Source organism: Budorcas taxicolor, chromosome 8 (genome assembly GCF_023091745.1).
Source record: "Budorcas taxicolor isolate Tak-1 chromosome 8, Takin1.1, whole genome shotgun sequence".
NCBI classification, from domain to species: domain Eukaryota; kingdom Metazoa; phylum Chordata; class Mammalia; order Artiodactyla; family Bovidae; genus Budorcas; species Budorcas taxicolor.
Window position 1 is genome coordinate 83,497,647 of NC_068917.1, and position 18,105 is coordinate 83,515,751.

Genomic DNA, 18,105 nt, shown 5'->3' on the forward strand with positions numbered 1-18,105 from the left:
TTCTGTTGTTTTCCTCTATTTCTTTGCACTGATTGCTGAAGAAGGCTTTCTTATCTCTTCTTGCTATTCTTTGGAACTCTGCATTCAGATGTTTATATCTTTCCTTTTCTGCTTTGCTTTTTGCTTCTCTTCTTTTCACAGCTATTTGTAAGGCCTCCCCAGGCAGCCATTTTGCTTTTTTGCATTTTTTTTCCATGGGGATGGTCTTGATCCCTGTCTCCTGTACAATGTCATGAACCTCTTTCATTTAATTTTTTGATCTCCTTGCTGTCCAAGGGATTCTCCAGCACTACAATTCAAAAGCATCACTTCTTCGGCACTCAGCTTTCTTGATAGTCCAACTCTCACATCCATACAAGACTGCTGGAAAAACCATAGCTTTGACTATATGGACCTTTGTTGGAAAAGTGATGTTTTTGCTTTTTAATATGCTTTCTAGGTTTGTCATAGCTTTTCATCCCAGGAGCAAGCACCGTTTAATTTTGTGCCTGCAGATATGGTCCGCAGTGATTTTGGAGCCCAAGACAAGCCCACTGTTTCCACTTTCTCCCCATCTATTTGCTGTGAAGTGATGGGACTGGATGCCATGATCTTAATTTTTGAATGTTGAGTTTTAAGCCAGCTTTTTTCTCTTTTTCTTCAACTCTCCTCTTTCACCTTCATCAAGAGGCTCTTTAGTTCCTCTTTGATTTCTACCATTAGAATGATATCATCTGCATATATGAGGTTGTTGATATTTCTCCCAGAAATCTTGATTCCAGCTTGTGAGTCATCCAGCCCAACATTTCACATGATGTACTCTGCATAGAAGTAAAATAAGCAGGGTGACAATATACAGCTTTGACATACTCCTTCCCCAATTTTGAACCAATCTGTTGTTCCATGTTCAGTTTTAACTATTGCTTCTTCACCTGCATACAGGTTTCTCAAGAGACAAGTAAGGGTTTGTGTAAATAAAATTTCATTGGAACACAGTTCCACTCTTCATTTCCATATGATCTAAGGCTGCTTTCAGGCTGCTTGGGTAGAGTTGAGTAGTTGTGACAGAATCTGTATTACCCATAAAGCCTAAAACATTTAGTATCTCACTATTTCTAGAAGTGAGTCGACCTCAGGTTTATGTTCCCACAGTAGCCATTGGCTGTGGGCTTCCAGGGAAAGAACAAGACCTTGGACAGTGGTTCTGCAGCAGAGATGAGCCCTGCTGGATGAGGGCTTGAGGCTATGCTGCTTCCATCCCCAGCATTGGGGACAGTACCTCTTTCCTCAAGGGAAATGTGGGCGGAACTCATATGATGGTGTCCATCATAGAGGATTAAAATGACCATTGCATTTAATGGGTCAGGAATTCTGGAAGGACTCAGATGGACAGTGTAACTTCCAAGATTCCTTCCTTGCTCAATGCTTCTTTGCCTCTTTCTCTCTTTATGAGGCATCTCATCTTCCAAGGTTTCTCCATGCTACAGGGTGATTTTAGGATCATCACTTACAGGAGGGATTCAAGGGGTGGGATATGGAAGCCCTGGGCCTGTGAAAAAGCACATCAGAGCTGACGCAGCATCACTCTGCTATGTCTAATTGGTCAAAGCTGTGATGGACCTGCCCAGATTCAAGGGGATGGAACCAGATGCAAGATCACAGTGCAGAGAAGGAGGTGGGAGATGCTGTTGGGAAAATCTGAAATGCCTCAGTGGACCAGGTCTCAGAGCTGTTTGAACACGTCCCTTCCCTTTGAGCACATCAGATTTCCTCTTCCAGGGGAAATGGCAACCCATTCCAGTATTCTTGACTGGAAAATCCTATGGACAGAGGAGCCTGATGGGCTACAGTCCATGGGATCATAGAGAGTCAGACACAGCTGAGCATGCAGGGAGTGGATTTGAAGGGGGAGAGGGGAACAGGCAGGAAGGGGATTGCATGTTGGAGCACAGGTGCCTGGATCCTTCCTTTATAATAGTACCAGGCTACTTCCTGCACCTCAGCCTCATGCCAGACCTGCCTGCCATGGGCTTTATGTAGGTTTATTATCATAAAGCTTCAAAACCCTCAAAGTAGTAAGTCCTGTTATTCCCATTTGATGAAAAAATGAGGCTCAGCACAAAGGAATAACCCTTTGGCCACAGAATTAAGGTTTGAGTGTGACAGGCTGACTCTGGCCCGTCTCTCCATCCTGCAACCCTCGGTGTCTACCTAAGGGGTGGCTGTGCAGGCCGGACAGCAAAGAAGCAAAAGGACCATAGAGTGACTTTCTCAGCATTAGGTGGTTCATGGTTTCCCATTTTTTCCTCCTTTTTGTTCCCTATAGTTGAAGGAGTCCCTCTCTCTGTTTTGTTGGTTTTAAGAGGAATAAAACAAAAAAGTGAGGAGCAAAGGGCTCCATGAAGTTGAGCAGGGAACCAGTGCAAGGCCCCATGGCCCAGGGGAGCAAGACTGGGAGGGTGCAGACGGTGGTGTTATGAAGGACCACACCAGGCCCCTGCCCCCCAGGGAGGGCTCAGGCTCTGTGGCTTGTGGCAGAAATGCCCTCGGGCCCCAGGGGTGGAGGAGTCACTTTGCCCTCCCCCTCAGATAAACATCCTCGGGTTAATGTCATTAAGACTTGGAAAAATAGTCCTCAGTTTTTAGTGTGCTAAGAATCACAGTTGAGCCTTCCCAGGTGGTGCTAGTGGTAAAGAACCTGCCTGCCAATGCAGGAGATGCAAGAGACACAGGTTCAATCCCTGGATCCGGAAGATCCCCTGGAAGAGGGCGTGGCAACACTCCAGTGTTCTTGCCTGGAGAATCCCATGGACAGAGGAGCCTGGAACACTAGGGTTGCACAGTCAGACACAACTGAAGTGACTTAGCACACGTGCAAGAATCACCTGAGGTGCTTGTTTAAAATGCTGCACTTCTGGTCCCCCACTCTTGGAAACTCATGCAGCAGGGTGGAAGTGACACCCCAAATCTGCATATTTAAAACACCCCAAGCCATTCTGCTGCCAGTGGCTCCTGAGCCAGGCTCCGAAAAACATGGAGGATGAAGGGGCAAAATCTCAAACTTCTTTTGTGAAAGCAGCTTGTTTGTCATTTTAGTTTAATCTCACGAGCACGAGTTTTCTTATTCTGGATGTAGATGTGGTAGGTATGTTTATGGAGCTGTCTTGCTGAAAGAAAGATAATGCACACGCAGTTATGTGCATAATTGCAGTTAATTATTGTGTTGTGAATGTATGGTTAAACTCGATAAAGATCAACTTATAAAAACTCTTATTACAAGTTCTCTGTTATTTGCCACTAATAACTACTGTGGATTTTTTAAGGGAGTTTCTTCGTTCATCTACTTAATTAAAAAGTTTTGTGTTCTTGCTGTGTGCCTGGCCCTGTGGGAGGAGTGGGGAGAACACACACAGTGGGCCCACAGCCGGGGGCTAACCACTGCCCTCCGGGGACTTACAGTCTGGCCAAGGAGACAGATTTGATAAATCCCCAGCAACCACAGGCATTTCAATTTTGTGTATGTTTGTGATTTTTATAAATGTGAAAGTATTTTCATAGATACAAATACAGAGTATACAAATAAACACTGCTTGTCAGGCCATAGGTTGTGATGTGAATGTTTTGTTTGGTTTTTTTAATTGACTAACATACAGATTTTGAAGTTTCCAGGTAGTCTCTCACTGGGCTAGGAAGATATATCCTATAAATTCTACACGAAGTTGGATTGTAGGTTTTTTTTTTTTCAATCAGTGAGTTAAGACTTCACGTATGAATATGTTGAATTAAGATGTCTGAAAGATGCATTGATTTTTTTTTTTTCCCATCACATTTCTGCTTCTCCCCCATTTGTGAACCTAGCATATTAGGAGAGCAATACCCAGCTGCTTTCAAGCACATGCATACCTGAATGCAGAGTTGTCATCCAACAATGAGAAGCACAGAGAATTCTGATTCCTTGCTTAGCAGTTTCAGCATGTCCTCAATGCTGTTTTCTTGCCAGAAGTCTGAGCGTGCAAATCGTCTTTGAGAAAACAAATCAATAGGAGACAGAAGCTGTCATCAGTAACCTCTGCTTCCTGGTTTTCAGCGTTGCAGGTGGTGAGCTGTTTGACTTCTTAGCTGAAAAGGAATCTTTGACTGAAGAGGAAGCAACTGAATTTCTCAAACAAATTCTTAATGGTGTTTACTATCTGCACTCCCTTCAGATTGCCCACTTTGATCTTAAGGTACGTTGCTTGGTGTAAACCAGATGAAAGCATATGCATATCACAGCACCTGTTGTTTGTTTGCTGGGACAAATGGAGGCATCCAAAAGAGATACATGTATTTTTTTTTTCCTAGAGGGGTTTAACACATAACAGTTATCAGTATAAATCAGCAAGTATATAATGCATGCTTACTACAGCAGTTCCTAATGATTGTGTGGTATAGAGGCTTAGGATTAATCATCACATTCTAGAATTTTCCTGGGAAAGAATTGAAGGCTCTTGCCAGCCAAGTCTTTAAGCAAGGGGGTTGCTGTTGGTTATGGGGTATTTTCAGCCTGCAGTAGCCACTGGCTGCTCCATTTCTCTCCGCCTCTGGCTATTAGCATATAAGATGGAAGGTATTTTAACCTCTACTCTCTTTCTTGATGCAAAGGCTTCTGGGCTGACTCTGTCTCGCAATCAATTAAGCCAGACTCTGAGACTGTCTACTTGGGGTCTTTGTTGACTAGGGGCAAGGCATTATCAGCAATAAAAAAAGGGGGCAGGGGGGCAGGTCATACTCCCACCCATCACAGAGGTTATGGTCTCTTTGGGAGGGGAAGACATCCATATGAGCAACAGAAGTGACAATGTAAGATTCAGGGTACAGTCCAAAACAGTGAGTCCAAGCAGTGTGTGGTTGATTGCCAAGCGAATGACTCCTGTCATTGGAGCTAGGATAAGACGTCAGAGAAGGGAAGATTTTTCCCATACTTACTGTAGCAGAGCTGTCAAGAACACATCTGGATCCCCCAGTACTCACTGGCACACACCCCAAAGGCTGCTGCTGGGAGCTGGAAATGCCAAAGCATAAATACCCACTGAAGCAGCCCTTAACAGTGGACCTGGGGAGATGGTGGATAAATACCCCAGCTTCCTTGTCCAGTTGGAAAATTCTGAGTGCTACCATTTCTCCCCAAGTCCTCCAAAGAGACTGTGCTCCAGTCACCCCCACCTTGATAAGACACTTTATGTCAGCTTCCTTTCTTCTGTCTCCTGTCTTCCCATTCGGCCGCCCAGTATTCCCTGGGGTCCCCTCCCACTTAAGCCAAATCCCTTTCCGGATCTGTTCCTGGGAGAACCTAAACCAAGGCATTTATTTTTCCTGGTGTTCTCCTGCAACCTCTTTTATCCCTGCTTTTTGTTGTTTTTTCAGGAGAGAGGAAAAACTACACTGCCATCTTGTCCTCAGCATAACATATGATAGAATTTTTTTTATTGTGGAAAGATAAACACAATATAATATTTGCCATTTTAACCATTTTAAAGTATGCAGTTAAGTGGCATTAAGTCTATTCACATAGTTGTGTAGCCATCACTACCATCTATTTCTGGAATTTACTGTTCTTCCAAACTGAAACTGTGTACCCATTAAACACTAAGTCCTCAGCCCTCCTACCCCCAGCTGCTGGCATCCATCATTCTACTTTCTATCTCTTTGATTTTGCCTATTCTAGATGCTTGATGTAAGTGGAATTATATAGCATTTCTCCTTTTGTGACTGACATTTCAATGTCTTTAGGGTTCATCCATATTGACGCACATGTCAGAAGTTTCCTCTTTCTCAGGCTAAATAATATTCCATTGTATGGATAGACCCTGTTTTGTGGGCATCATGTTATTTCCACCTTTTGGTTGTTGTGAATAACACTGCTATGAACATTGCTGTACTATTTTTCTGTTTTTAAAGCCTGAAAACATAATGCTTTTGGATAGAAATGTTCCCAAGCCTCGGATCAAGATCATTGACTTTGGGTTGGCCCATAAAATTGACTTTGGAAATGAATTCAAAAATATATTTGGGACACCAGAATTCGTTGGTAAGTTTTCTTCATTCCTGTGGCCATTCCATTCATTTTTCATAAACATTATGCTGGCAGAATTCCCCCTGCTGCAGCAACATTTCCCTGTTACATGATTCTGATTTATACATGAAGATTCGACTGTTGGTTCACTTCCTTCCAAAACTAAATGTGCATTCGTTTCCCCATAGCTCCTGAGATAGTCAACTATGAACCTCTTGGTCTTGAGGCAGATATGTGGTAAGGAACATGTCATTAATGTTGTCATTTTTCTGGTTTATTTTACTACTCGTCTGATATTGTTTTTCTTCTTGTTTCATGTCTAGGAGTATTGGGGTAATAACCTATATTCTGTAAGTACCCAAATTCACTATTTGTGCTCTTCCCCTTTTTCTTTGAAACTCTGTGTCGTGTTGATCACTTCAGGTTATGCATCCTTTAACGTACACATAGTCATTTTACACCTCCAGAACACATTTAGTTTATACTAATTACACCTTTTCTCTTAATTTGAAATGAGTCATCAGAAATTGCAACATAATCACTGAAAGAAAGCTTGACGGCCCATCACTGCTGAGAAAATAGGAAAGGTTTTTCTTTTATAAACTACTAAACGCTATTCTAAATTAGCTTTTTAAATGTGTCCTTTGCATAAGCTGAAGCTTTTGTACATGACAATTAAACGCCCTGTAAAATGTAATTGAATTTTGAAGTGACTGCTCAAGCACCAGGTTAGACTGTTATTCCTCATTCTCCTAATCAGATATTGGAGGAGCAGCATGATAACGCTAGAGAGACTTACTCATGTTCTGTGCTCCACTTTATTAACAGCCTCAGTGGGGCCTCCCCGTTTCTCGGAGACACTAAGCAAGAAACATTAGCGAACGTATCTGCTGTCAACTATGAATTTGAGGAAGAGTACTTCAGTAATACGAGTGCCCTAGCCAAAGATTTCATAAGAAGACTCCTCGTCAAGGATCCAAAGTGAGTGTCCCTTGTTCCTGAAAGTTGCCTAGCCGTGGCCTCAGCTAGACGAGGGTTAGCACCTGTCCTGTGCACACAGCCATGTTTACTCCTCGCTGGTTGTTTCCACCTGGCAAAGAGAAGCGTACCACGTGGAACGCTTCAGAAAATGCAGGCAGGCCCCCTTTGTGCCTTTCAGTCCGGCGGGCACAGTGAAATAAGCACACAAAGACTGACGTTGTTTTCGGCTTGCTTCCATGAAGCAGGTCCCGAACCGCGTTTTCCAGAGCATCTGCTTGGTAGGTCCAGCCGGCATGGAAATAACCGTAGTCTTTGCTTCTATGGTCACTGCATTTTTTTTTCTTCCCCCCCCCCCCCCCAACAAAGGAAGAGAATGACAATTCAAGATAGTTTGCAGCATCCCTGGATCAAGGTGAGTTGCATATTGCAGTTGGTTTGGGGATCATAGGGCACCCTGGAATTCATTTGCCCTGGGCTCTCTGGGTAGCTCAAGAATCCACCTGCAATGCAGGAGACCCTGGTTCGATTCCTGGGTTGGAAAGTTTCCCCTGGAGAAGGGATAAGCTACCCACTCCAGTATTCTTGGGTTTCCCTGGTGGCTCAAATGGTAAAGAGCGATGTGGGAGACCTGGGTTCGATCCCTAGGTTGGGAAGATCTCCTGGAGGAGGGCATGGCAACCCACTCCAGTATTCTTGCCTGGAGAATCCCCATGGACAAGAGGAGCCAAGTAGACCACAGTCCATGGGGTCACAAAGAATCCATGGGGTCAGACACGACTGAGCGACTAAGCACAGCACAGGATATCACGTGGCACTGTGGGTTCTAACCACGGCCATGTCTGGAGTATTGTGTTTGCTGTAGGTGCCGTATTTTAAGGCAGCTGAGAGAATCCTCATGATAACAGGTAAAGAGGAGTGAACTACCACAGGGCAGGATGGTGATGAGAAGCTGAAGGGCAGAGCCACTCAACCACTTTGCATTTGATTATGGGATATTAGCCCAAACACTATTTTTGTTAAGTTTTTGAATTAAATTCCACCATTTAAATATGATATCAAATCTAGATTCCCAGCTTCTCTTGAAAAATCTGAAGTTCTGCCAACACTGAGACCTCATTCCACAAGGCTGCCAGAAACTCTACCCTTCTGCCTTTGTGCCAGGCCAGGGTCACCCCCATCATACATATACCTACCTGCCTGGCACCTGTTGGCATTTGGGTTAAAGAATCAAAGCTGCTTCAGATAGAGCAGAAAGGACTAAGGGTGGGAGCATGGCAGTTGCAGACTAAAATCATGGAACCAGTAAATGGATTGCAGTGCAGTAATTTGCTTTGCAGAAGTAGGTTTGGGGCAGCTGGCAAACTCCACCTGTGCCAGCTCCCAGCAGTTACCTTGGCTTCCCTGGAAGCCAATGATATCTCCTCTCGGAGGTAGAGCTGCATGGCCTTCTGAAAAAGATGCAGTGGAGGAGGGATTTTAATGATGTGGGATAGAGTGAGTTTGCTAACCTCTGAGGTCTCAAACAGCTCTAAATTACTTGACGATGTTAAGTTTACTTGTCTCATAACGTGGCCTCACCATGAATCATCCCATTCCCAGACTCTTATGGAGAGTTGTAATTCAGCTTGGTCCAAGCTCAACTTTTCAACTTTCCCCCAAGACCCAGTCTTTATGGATTTTTCTCAGATCTTTAGCCACAAGAGTTAGCCTTCAGAGACTACATTCCTAGATCTGCTGTATTATCCCAACTGGTTTTATTACTTTAGCAAGGTGAACAGGTAAGCATCCCAAATAGTGAGAGGCATCCAGAAGTTGTCATGTAACACATTTCTGTCATTTGAGAGCTCTAAATTGTCTTGGATTTTCATTTTAGCCTAAAGATACCCAACAAGCACTTAGTAGAAAAGCATCGGCAGTAAACATGGAGAAATTCAAGAAGTTTGCAGCCCGGAAAAAATGGAAAGTAAGATTGTTTGATTTGAAGGAATTAACTAATTCAATTTCCTACATGGTTCTCTCTGCTGAAGGGTGTATGTCTTCTGATATCAGCAATACAAAAGTGCATCCATTTTTCAAGTTCACATCTGTACCATTACTCTATTTTCAAAGACAAGCAAAAATATTATTTCAGTCCTATTTAGCTCATCTTTTTATATGTAATCTTATATTTATTTTTTAAATCAAAGCCATTCCCAAGGCACATTTTTAAATCAGTACAATAAAATTATAGTGCAGTTTTTTCTAAATGCAACAAACCACATTTTAAATAGATTTGTTCCTTGTGGTAAGCAGCGTGACATTATGATTATCCCAGAGTTTGTGTAAATGGCTCTCTAAATCCAGCTTTGGTCTGTGAGTGGTTGAGATGAGGGTAGGGTGGGCCAGGAGCATTCGCTATGATCTCTTCTCAGTGTGGATGGTTTCTGCAGTGGCTGAGTAGGATGTGGCTTAAAGAACATTCCACCCAACTTGAACAAATACAAATTCAGGGTTCAGAGGGGGACAGGATGGCTTCCTGTGCACAGGGTCATGTCAAGCCCAGAGGAAGCAGGTACTTGCCATGTTTCCTCATCACTGGCCCAGAGGTATACCTCATTGTCATGCCCATCAGGTTGGGATGCCTTCATAGAGATGAGGACCCCAGCAATAGATTACTCAAGACCTGACTCTTAGTTCTGAAAGAAGCCCTGAAAATAAGGCTTAAAGTGTAGTGTGAACTACCATAACTTTCTTTTTCTCATTCTCTGTCTTACATACACACAGTCTTTACATGTTGCTTCTGCCTTTGAGAGTAAATGCAGAGGTGTTTGTTCTATTGGCAAAAAAGTCCCCCACCTGCTCATTTCCAATAACTGTAAGAGTTTTGAGAGTCACACTGTCTGCCATTACCAGCTTGCCTGGGCATCACGGGCACAGGGCCCTTGCCTACCATGCTTCTCCAAGGGGGGACGTCCACAGGCTTTGTTAGGGTAAGATCACATTCCTCAAAGAGTAGAGAGTGAAATATGGAGAGTGAAATATGGTATCCACTTCTGTGGTTTGATAATGAAATGTAGAAGGAGAATCTCTCTTTTGTTGTCTTGATTTATAAGACCTTTAGACATTTCTTTAAGCAAATATAATCTAACCTGCTTCTGGGATTGCCCACCCCTGAAGAGTATGTGCTGTCAGCAGTGAATGCTATCTCAAAAGACTTTGTCATCTGCACTAATTTGAGTATTGTTATATAAGCTCTCTCTCCTCCTTTCTCCCTGCCTTTTATTCACTCTCTCTCTCTCTCCTTTTTTTTTAATAAAGCAATCTGTTCGCTTGATATCACTGTGCCAAAGATTATCCAGGTCATTCTTGTCCAGAAGTAACATGAGTGTTGCCAGAAGCGATGATACTCTGGTAAGGAATCCTTTTCCCTGGGTAGATTCGTTCTTAGCACTGTGTATTTACAATGTTTAAGTTATTTGACTTGTTCAGCAACCCAGAAAACCTGAAATCTTGGAAATGTCAGGCCTGTTCTTCCTCCTCTCGAAGAGGGAGTTGGGATGGCTGATTTGATGTACTCTATACTTTTTGGTCGTTTTTCCTCTTTGTTTTGATTGGCTATACCCACTACCTCCAACCTCCACCTTCCCACCCTCCTCTGTCCCCCAGCACAGTTTGATAAAAGAGAGCCTGGCCAGTAAAAGGGAAAGAGCATCTAATTTTCATGAACTAAAACGAAAGCCCTCTCTTTCCGCTGACCTTGGAGAATCTTGAACTGTAATATCACAAAAGGGACAGACAGCCCTGCTTCCAAACACACACACACACACACACACACACACACACACACACACACACAACACACACAAACACACACGGCAGAAAATCAGGGCAAATGCAGTGGGGCTTGATGATATAGTTCATGGTAGATCAGAAGGCTAAACCCGCTCTCTTTGTTGACATTGTATTGACTTCCAAAGGTCCTTGAGAACAACTGCACAATTTTTTTCCCTAATCCAAACTGAAACCTAATCATAGATTAACTGTTGAGATATAGTGGACACATCAAAATTCAACAAGACTTTACCCGACAGTCAGACAACGGGACTTTGTGAACCCTCAAGGAAAAGGAGACTCCAGAAAAGACAGGAAGGGTGGTTCTGTGGGAACCTGCAGGCTCGTGTAACTGAGTAGTCAGGGCTTCCTGAGTGGAATCTGGGGACTCCAAGGGCAAGGTCACACATCAGCAGACACCAGCTCTTTTTTTAATCCCCTGAAGCTAACAGTTTTACTCAAGTTCCAGGTCTAGCCTTACAGAATGAAGAGTTAGGAAATACTAAAAAGAAAAAAAAAGAAAAAGATGCTGGAGAGATGCAAGTTAGGAGAAGAGAGGAGAAGAGGAAGAAGTCTGGACTGGGAAATTGAGGGTGACAATGGAACCAAGACAAGATATAAACTATTAATCTAAGTCAGGTGATGAGAATGATTAAATCTTATAAATTAAAATCGCAGAACAGTCAGTTGGGAGAAAATACATTGCAATGAAAAGTTTAGGGTAGGAGAGGGCCTGAGCTTGTGGAGGAGCTCCAGGTGGAGAGACCCCCCTCCGCAGCCCTCAGGTTCTGTCTCGTCTCATCTCAGTGTCCTATTGATCATGAGGTGTTACAGCAACCTGCCTGTTCCTCCATTCTCCCCTTTCTCGTCACTCACTTTCAGGCAAATGTCTCTTAGTCTTCGACTTGAAAAGGAAACCCAATGGAAATCTTAAACATGTATTCTCTACAAATAGTATTACAGCCCTTCTGAAGCTCATTAGAATTCAGATTTATAAAGAGAAACCAAAGTTCAGAGAAATGCTTTCTCCCTACCACCCCCACAGGCAGCGGTTCAGCCTCTGTAGCTATGCTTTTCCAGATCTGCAGTTGTAGTAGCTGTACTTCTATGAGTCCAAAACTTTTGTGATGGAATTTTTCTAGCTTATTTTTTGGTTTTAATTTATCATATTTTACAAATATCTTATATATATTTAAGAAAGTATTTTGACAAATTAGCAAAAATTTAGTAAATTTATTGTTCAATGGTATCGTTATTTTCTCTTTATAAATAGAAATGCATCCATTATACTTTGTTTTATCTGGCCTTTATTTTTACATTTCTCCCCTTTTGGGACCTTATTAAAAAAAAAACAATTGTTACCAACTTTCAGAGAATGTTATGTTATAGAATACAGGAATTTCTAGTAATCAAAAAATGACAATCTGTAATGCAAAAATGGCAAAGTAAGTCTTTCTTATTCAAAGACATCATTTCCTTAGTTCAATAGTTTTAGAGTCTGAGTTACACCTGAAATTTTCTACAGTGGTTTTTGGAACTATATATTTTGAAAGATTCCTAAGATAAACACGAAGAGTAGTTTGTCATTCATCATTGTCCTAAATCTGAATCTTCAGAGCTGTTTGCTGTCTGGGTTACAATGCAGGTGACATAAAGTCACAGGTAAATAGTAGGTGGTATTAGTTCCCAATGTGGGAGGGGCAAAAGGTGACCTCCTGCTTCCCTTTATGACCAGGTAGATTTGGGGATTAAATGGCTTACTTGCCCCCTGAAGGCTCCTCTTAACAAATGAGCCTTAGTTTCTCTGATATTGGTAAAAGGGGCAGCATAGCCAGCTGTGTGAACCTTTTTCCCTCTTCCGTGTCTCTCTCAAGGATGAGGAAGACTCCTTTGTGATGAAAGCTATCATCCATGCCATCAACGATGACAATGTCCCAGGCCTGCAGCACCTCCTGGGCTCCTTGTCCAACTACGACGTTAACCAGCCCAACAAGGTCTGATGCTGTCCTGCCAGGGGGAGTAGGGGTCAGGGGTCATAGTGACTGTGCTCCTTCAAGTCCAAGGTGGAGAGAACCCATCTGCTTCTCCATTCTTCTTTCCTGTGTAAACTCCATACTGTGGGGGAAATCACTTCTGCTTAGAAAGTGAATTGAATTAGAAATAAGGTCTTTGTGCATTGAGGGCCTTTCTTCACACAAGGCCTTTCTATATGCAGCTAGCATGCCCCTCTAACCATGAAATTTTATATGTACTCATCTTGCAAATAAAAATGTCACTTTTGGTTGTGAATCCAAATGAGGGCAGGCTACCATTTTCTCCCATTTCTACTCCTGTCAGGCAGGGCAGGTGTGTGTCTATGGAGACACAGGAAGGTGTCTGGGGCAGCGGTGGTAGTTTAGGCTTTTCCTTTCCTATCAAACCTGAAAAATTGTATTTTTTTTCCTTGCCTTTTCCAGCATGGGACTCCTCCGTTACTTATTGCTGCTGGCTGTGGGAATATTCAAATACTACAGTTGCTCATTAAGAGAGGCTCAAGAATTGACATCCAGGATAAGGTCATAATTCTGTTTTATTGCAAAAGGAGTAATTTTTTAAGTATTTCCAAATGTCTCTAATCATAGAGGTAACAGAGAAAAATACCACATAGGCCCTACTTCATTTCTCAGTTTCCTGTAAAGGAGGATGAACTGATTAAGTAGTCTGGTCCTGTCTAACAGGTTATAAGGGAAAAGCAAACATTCATCTTCCTCATGGCTCTGTTACTCAGCATCTGCCCTTCTTTGCGTCCTGCCCCGATTGACTCCTTATTGATTGCATTGACTCAGTGGTGTTAATTGATGTTATATTTGGAGAAGTTTTCATTATCCAATTAATCTCATCAGAAATGTATTTTCCCACATGTTTATTAGGGTAACAGGATAAGGAGGATATGCTTTGAGGTGTATACCTCACTGGGAGTGTAGACACAAGTGATGACCAGCTAATTGTCGTTACACTGAATCTGTCATCAGCTTCCACAGACTTTCAACAGCACTGTTGATAGCCTAGAACTGGCCCTTGACAATATAGGGAATTCTCACTGGAAGTTGAAATGAAGGTTTTAGGGGGAAAAAAAAAAGTTTTTATTTTGAGATAATTCTAGATTAAAAGAAAAAATCTAGAGAGATAATATAGAAAGCTCACTTATCCCTTTCACCCAGCTTTCTGGAATGTTCATGTCTTACATAACCTTGGTCCCTTTGTCAAACCAAAAACTGAAGTGGGGTTTTATTCCTCTTGGGAGTTGCTCCTTTGGCGTTTGCCATCACATAGGAAAAGAAATATACCAACTGAGTGGTGTGTGTGCTCAGATCCATCTGAGAGCGTGATTCTGCCTTGGTTTTTGTACAGGGTGGATCCAATGCCATCTACTGGGCCTCTCGGCATGGCCATGTAGATACCTTGAAATTTCTCAATGAGAACAAATGCCCTCTGGACGTTAAAGACAAGGTAAGGCCACTTCTCTTCTTACAGAAAGTGATAAAAGACTGCATTTGAGTGTCGGCATGCCATCTGCATCGTGACCCAAAAAAATAAGGATTCGGGACCAAAATCTCCCGACAGAAAATTTAATTTAGAAGTTTCTTTTTGCTGGTAACTTGGTCTAACATTAAAACCTGATTTTAGCTGAAGTATGCCAAGTGGTTGTCATATAATGTGAGCAGTGAACTGTCTTCCCCGTAACATGAAAACTCAAAAGTTCTGCTAGAAGGATAACCAGAAAGCGGCCCGAGTCCTGGTCCTCTTCTCACCTCGCCATGTGCATGTCTGTTTACTATCCTCTTCCTCTTTGACATGACTGACTCTGCTGACTTTGACCACTGGTACTAGAAGGGGTAATGAGACAGTGCAATTAAAGTTAAGGCTTTGGGGATAAAAATGTTATAAAAAATTATTAACTTAGGGAGATACCCTACTTTCACACACCATGTTTCATCCAGTCCACACAATACTCCTGTGAATTAATGGCAGGGCTGGGACTTGCACCTAGGGTTCCTACTCTCTCATCTGTATGTATTCCACCATGTATGTAACCCTTCTCTGCTTCTAATACTAGTAGACTGATTCGTTATATTCAGTCAGGGCTGTCACATACTGTTGTATGGGATAAGGGATGACATTCACATTCCATGTTCAGTTGCTCAGTCATGTTCACCTCTTTGCAACCCCATTGATTGTAGCCCATCAGGCTCCTCTGTCCATGGAATTTTCCAGGCAAGTATACTGGAATGGGTTGTCATTTAAAGACATACTTTTATTATAGCAGTTTTATGTCAGGTGGCAACAAATATCTCATTCTGTTTTAGATCAGTTTATTCTGACAGTTTTATGGCAGATATAAGTAAAAATATCTTAAGAAGTTACGTCTATTACTAATTCACAGAATATATTATTGTAGGGACTAATGGTAATATTTATAAAAATCTCTGAGGATGTAAGAAATTATATTCTAAACATAGACAGTGAAATCAGAAACTTGCTAGTAAATAAAACCTTGTGTTTAAGTAATTTAATATTAAACAAGGAATTTTGTGTTTTGAAAAAAAGTCACATAGCTGGAAGCATCAGTATATGAAGATTAGGAACATCCGTCACGGAAAAGGGAATGGACTCTCACTTGGTGGGGTGGGTAGGGCGGGTGCTTTACACACGAGAGGCCAGGTGTGTGAGTGTAACACGAGCGACATGGTGGACACCCCAGGCAGGGTCCCTGGCCCAGTCACCAACGGGGCATCTGGCCTGAGGACAGGCACTGCCTCAGGGGAGGATGTGGAGCCAGGCGTGTGTGGGAGTGGGCCTCCAGTCCTATGTGTTCTAGTCCCTGGAGACGATTCTCAGGGCTCTGAATCTCTGGCTGTGTCTTTTGCAGTCTGGAGAGACAGCCCTTCATGTGGCAGCTCGCTACGGCCATGCTGATGTGGTTCAGTTACTGTGCAGCTTCGGCTCGAATCCCAACTTCCAGGACAAGGTGGGTCACGGTAGCTGATGTCCCCACTTCTTCCTACTCTTTGCATGGATGTGCAGACAGCCAAATGATAGGCTTGAGTATTTTGGAAGTGCATCTAAGTTAGGTTTTCTGCTTAAATTACAGAGGGCAGGGACTCAGACCAAAGCACTGCCATTCATTCATTCATGAATCCTCTGAACAACCCTTCAATTCTCATTTTACAGATGAGGAAACTGAGGCAGAGAGAGGTTCGGGAAATTGCCTAAGATAGCACAGCTCGGTAGTGGTGGAGCTGGTGCTCAAACCCACACAGACCAGACTGGTTCCAGAGTGTTGATAACTACTACAGTGTAACAGCCTCTTGTAGACAGATATCTATGTGTCTGATGATGTTGGTCATGAATATGTAGACCTGATGACCAGTCCTTGTTGTTGAAGCATGGGTATCTTGGCCCTTTCTCTGCCAGAGCAATAATCCATTGATGTGACTCATCGTTATGCTGTGTTCGTGACGGGAATCTTGAGACAGGTTTGTTAGAGGAGTTCTTGCTCAAAGAAATCCGCTCCCTCTGTTAGTAATCACAAATGAAGTAAACTATTGCACTTTCACAGGAAAGATGCTATACATCCACACACGCAGGGGCTCCATTGTTCAGAAGAGCTGAGACCATGCATGGTGCCACTGGGCTCTGCAAAGTCAATTGTCAGTAAATTGCTGGAGAAAGCTGAACTTGAATTAAGGAAAGGCATCAGACCCAGCCCATTATTTCATGTTAATGTTTTGCTCCAATAGCTACAAGCCCTTTCTCTCCACTGCCTTGTGTTTGCTGCCAAATTTGGTTAGGACTGTCACCATGCCTGTACTTTCTCTCATCTTATTGCATTCTCCTCTTCTCTGTGCTTCTCCTTGGCCAGGAAGAAGAAACCCCCCTGCACTGTGCTGCCTGGCACGGCTATTACTCTGTGGCCAAAGCCCTGTGTGAAGCCGGCTGCAATGTGAACATTAAGAACAGAGAAGGCGAGACCCCCCTCCTGACAGCCTCCGCCAGGGGCTACCAAGACATCGTGGAGTGTCTGGCTGAGCACGGAGCCGACCTTAATGCATCCGACAAGGTGCTTTGTGGGTGAAAGTATCCCACTTGCTGAAAAGTCATCTAGTGGGGGCTACAGGGACCACAAGACTTCTCAATTCATTTACCTAAAATAACTTAGATGCAACAAGTTGTAATTATCCTTTCTCTTCTCCAGTCTAAAAGTTCTGTGACTCTCGATTCTGTTTCATAATTAATGTTCATTTGTGGGATGCAGCAAAATTTATGAGATGATCAAATAATTCAACTCTATTTTATTTTTAGCTTTTTTAGCTTTGGAGCAGGTACAGCAGTGATCATGGAACCCAAGATAGATCCTCATTTAGGACTGAGATTGGCAATGCACTATTGATTTGTAGATAGACAAAGAAATAGGTGGTTTATTTACTTCCATCACCTGCTGTTTTGTAGAAAGACAATAAACTATTCTTACTTGTTTGATAACAATTCTAGACTAGGTTTCCCTTCTTTAATTAAGCAAATTCAGCATAGTCTTTTCTTATTGTGAACCTATCCTGCAGTGAAACTGATGCTACCATCCATGGTGGTTTTGGCACACTGGTTCACTTAGTCACTGCCCTCTGTGGAGTATTCTCTTGGTACAGAGCAGCGGTTCTCAAGTGGGCAGTGACCTTGCCCCCAGGTGACATTAGGTAGTGGCTGGAGACGTATTTTTGGGTTGTCACAGCCAGGATAGGGTGTCTAGAAGATAAAGACCAGCAGCTCTGTTGAACAGCCTGCAATTCCTAGGACAGGCCCCAAATGTTAACAGGGCTGAGGTTGAACAACCCTAGAATAGATGAGTTAGAGAAATGCTTCTAAGCTCCCTCTACCGAGCTCCTAAAACTCAGCACTTATCTTCACCAGGGGCTCTACAACAGGGAGAGTGAGCTCCCAGGCTGGTGCTGCATGGGTGCAGAGGTTAAATATGTTATATTTGCTTCTTAGGCCTTCCCTGCTGGCTCAGTGGTAAAGAACCTTCCTTCCGATGCAGGTGACATGGGTTCAATCCCTGGGTTGGGAAGATCCCCTGGAGAAGGAAATGGCAACTCACTCCAGTATTCTTGCCTGGGAAATCCCATGGACAGAGGAGCCTGGTAGGCTACAGTCCATGGGGTCACAAAAGAGTCAGACACAACTTAGTGAGTAAGCAGCAACAGTTTGCTTCTCATCTATGTGATAGCATATCACCTCAGCTTTCTCAG

The 18,105-nt window shown here is 43.0% G+C and overlaps 1 protein-coding gene across 1 annotated transcript in view; it reads left to right on the forward strand.

Annotated features, from left to right (window-relative positions):
- Positions 1-18,105, forward strand: part of DAPK1 (death associated protein kinase 1) — a 205,879-nt gene that overhangs the window by 142,370 nt on the left and 45,404 nt on the right. Inside the window, exons 4-16 of the mRNA XM_052645429.1 lie at positions 4,067-4,205; positions 5,917-6,046; positions 6,220-6,268; positions 6,355-6,381; positions 6,860-7,012; positions 7,379-7,424; positions 8,886-8,975; positions 10,310-10,402; positions 12,697-12,816; positions 13,279-13,377; positions 14,213-14,311; positions 15,732-15,830; positions 16,725-16,922. Of these exons, the coding sequence (XP_052501389.1) occupies positions 4,067-4,205; positions 5,917-6,046; positions 6,220-6,268; positions 6,355-6,381; positions 6,860-7,012; positions 7,379-7,424; positions 8,886-8,975; positions 10,310-10,402; positions 12,697-12,816; positions 13,279-13,377; positions 14,213-14,311; positions 15,732-15,830; positions 16,725-16,922 (1,342 nt within the window). The remainder of the gene's footprint in view (positions 1-4,066; positions 4,206-5,916; positions 6,047-6,219; positions 6,269-6,354; positions 6,382-6,859; positions 7,013-7,378; positions 7,425-8,885; positions 8,976-10,309; positions 10,403-12,696; positions 12,817-13,278; positions 13,378-14,212; positions 14,312-15,731; positions 15,831-16,724; positions 16,923-18,105) is intronic.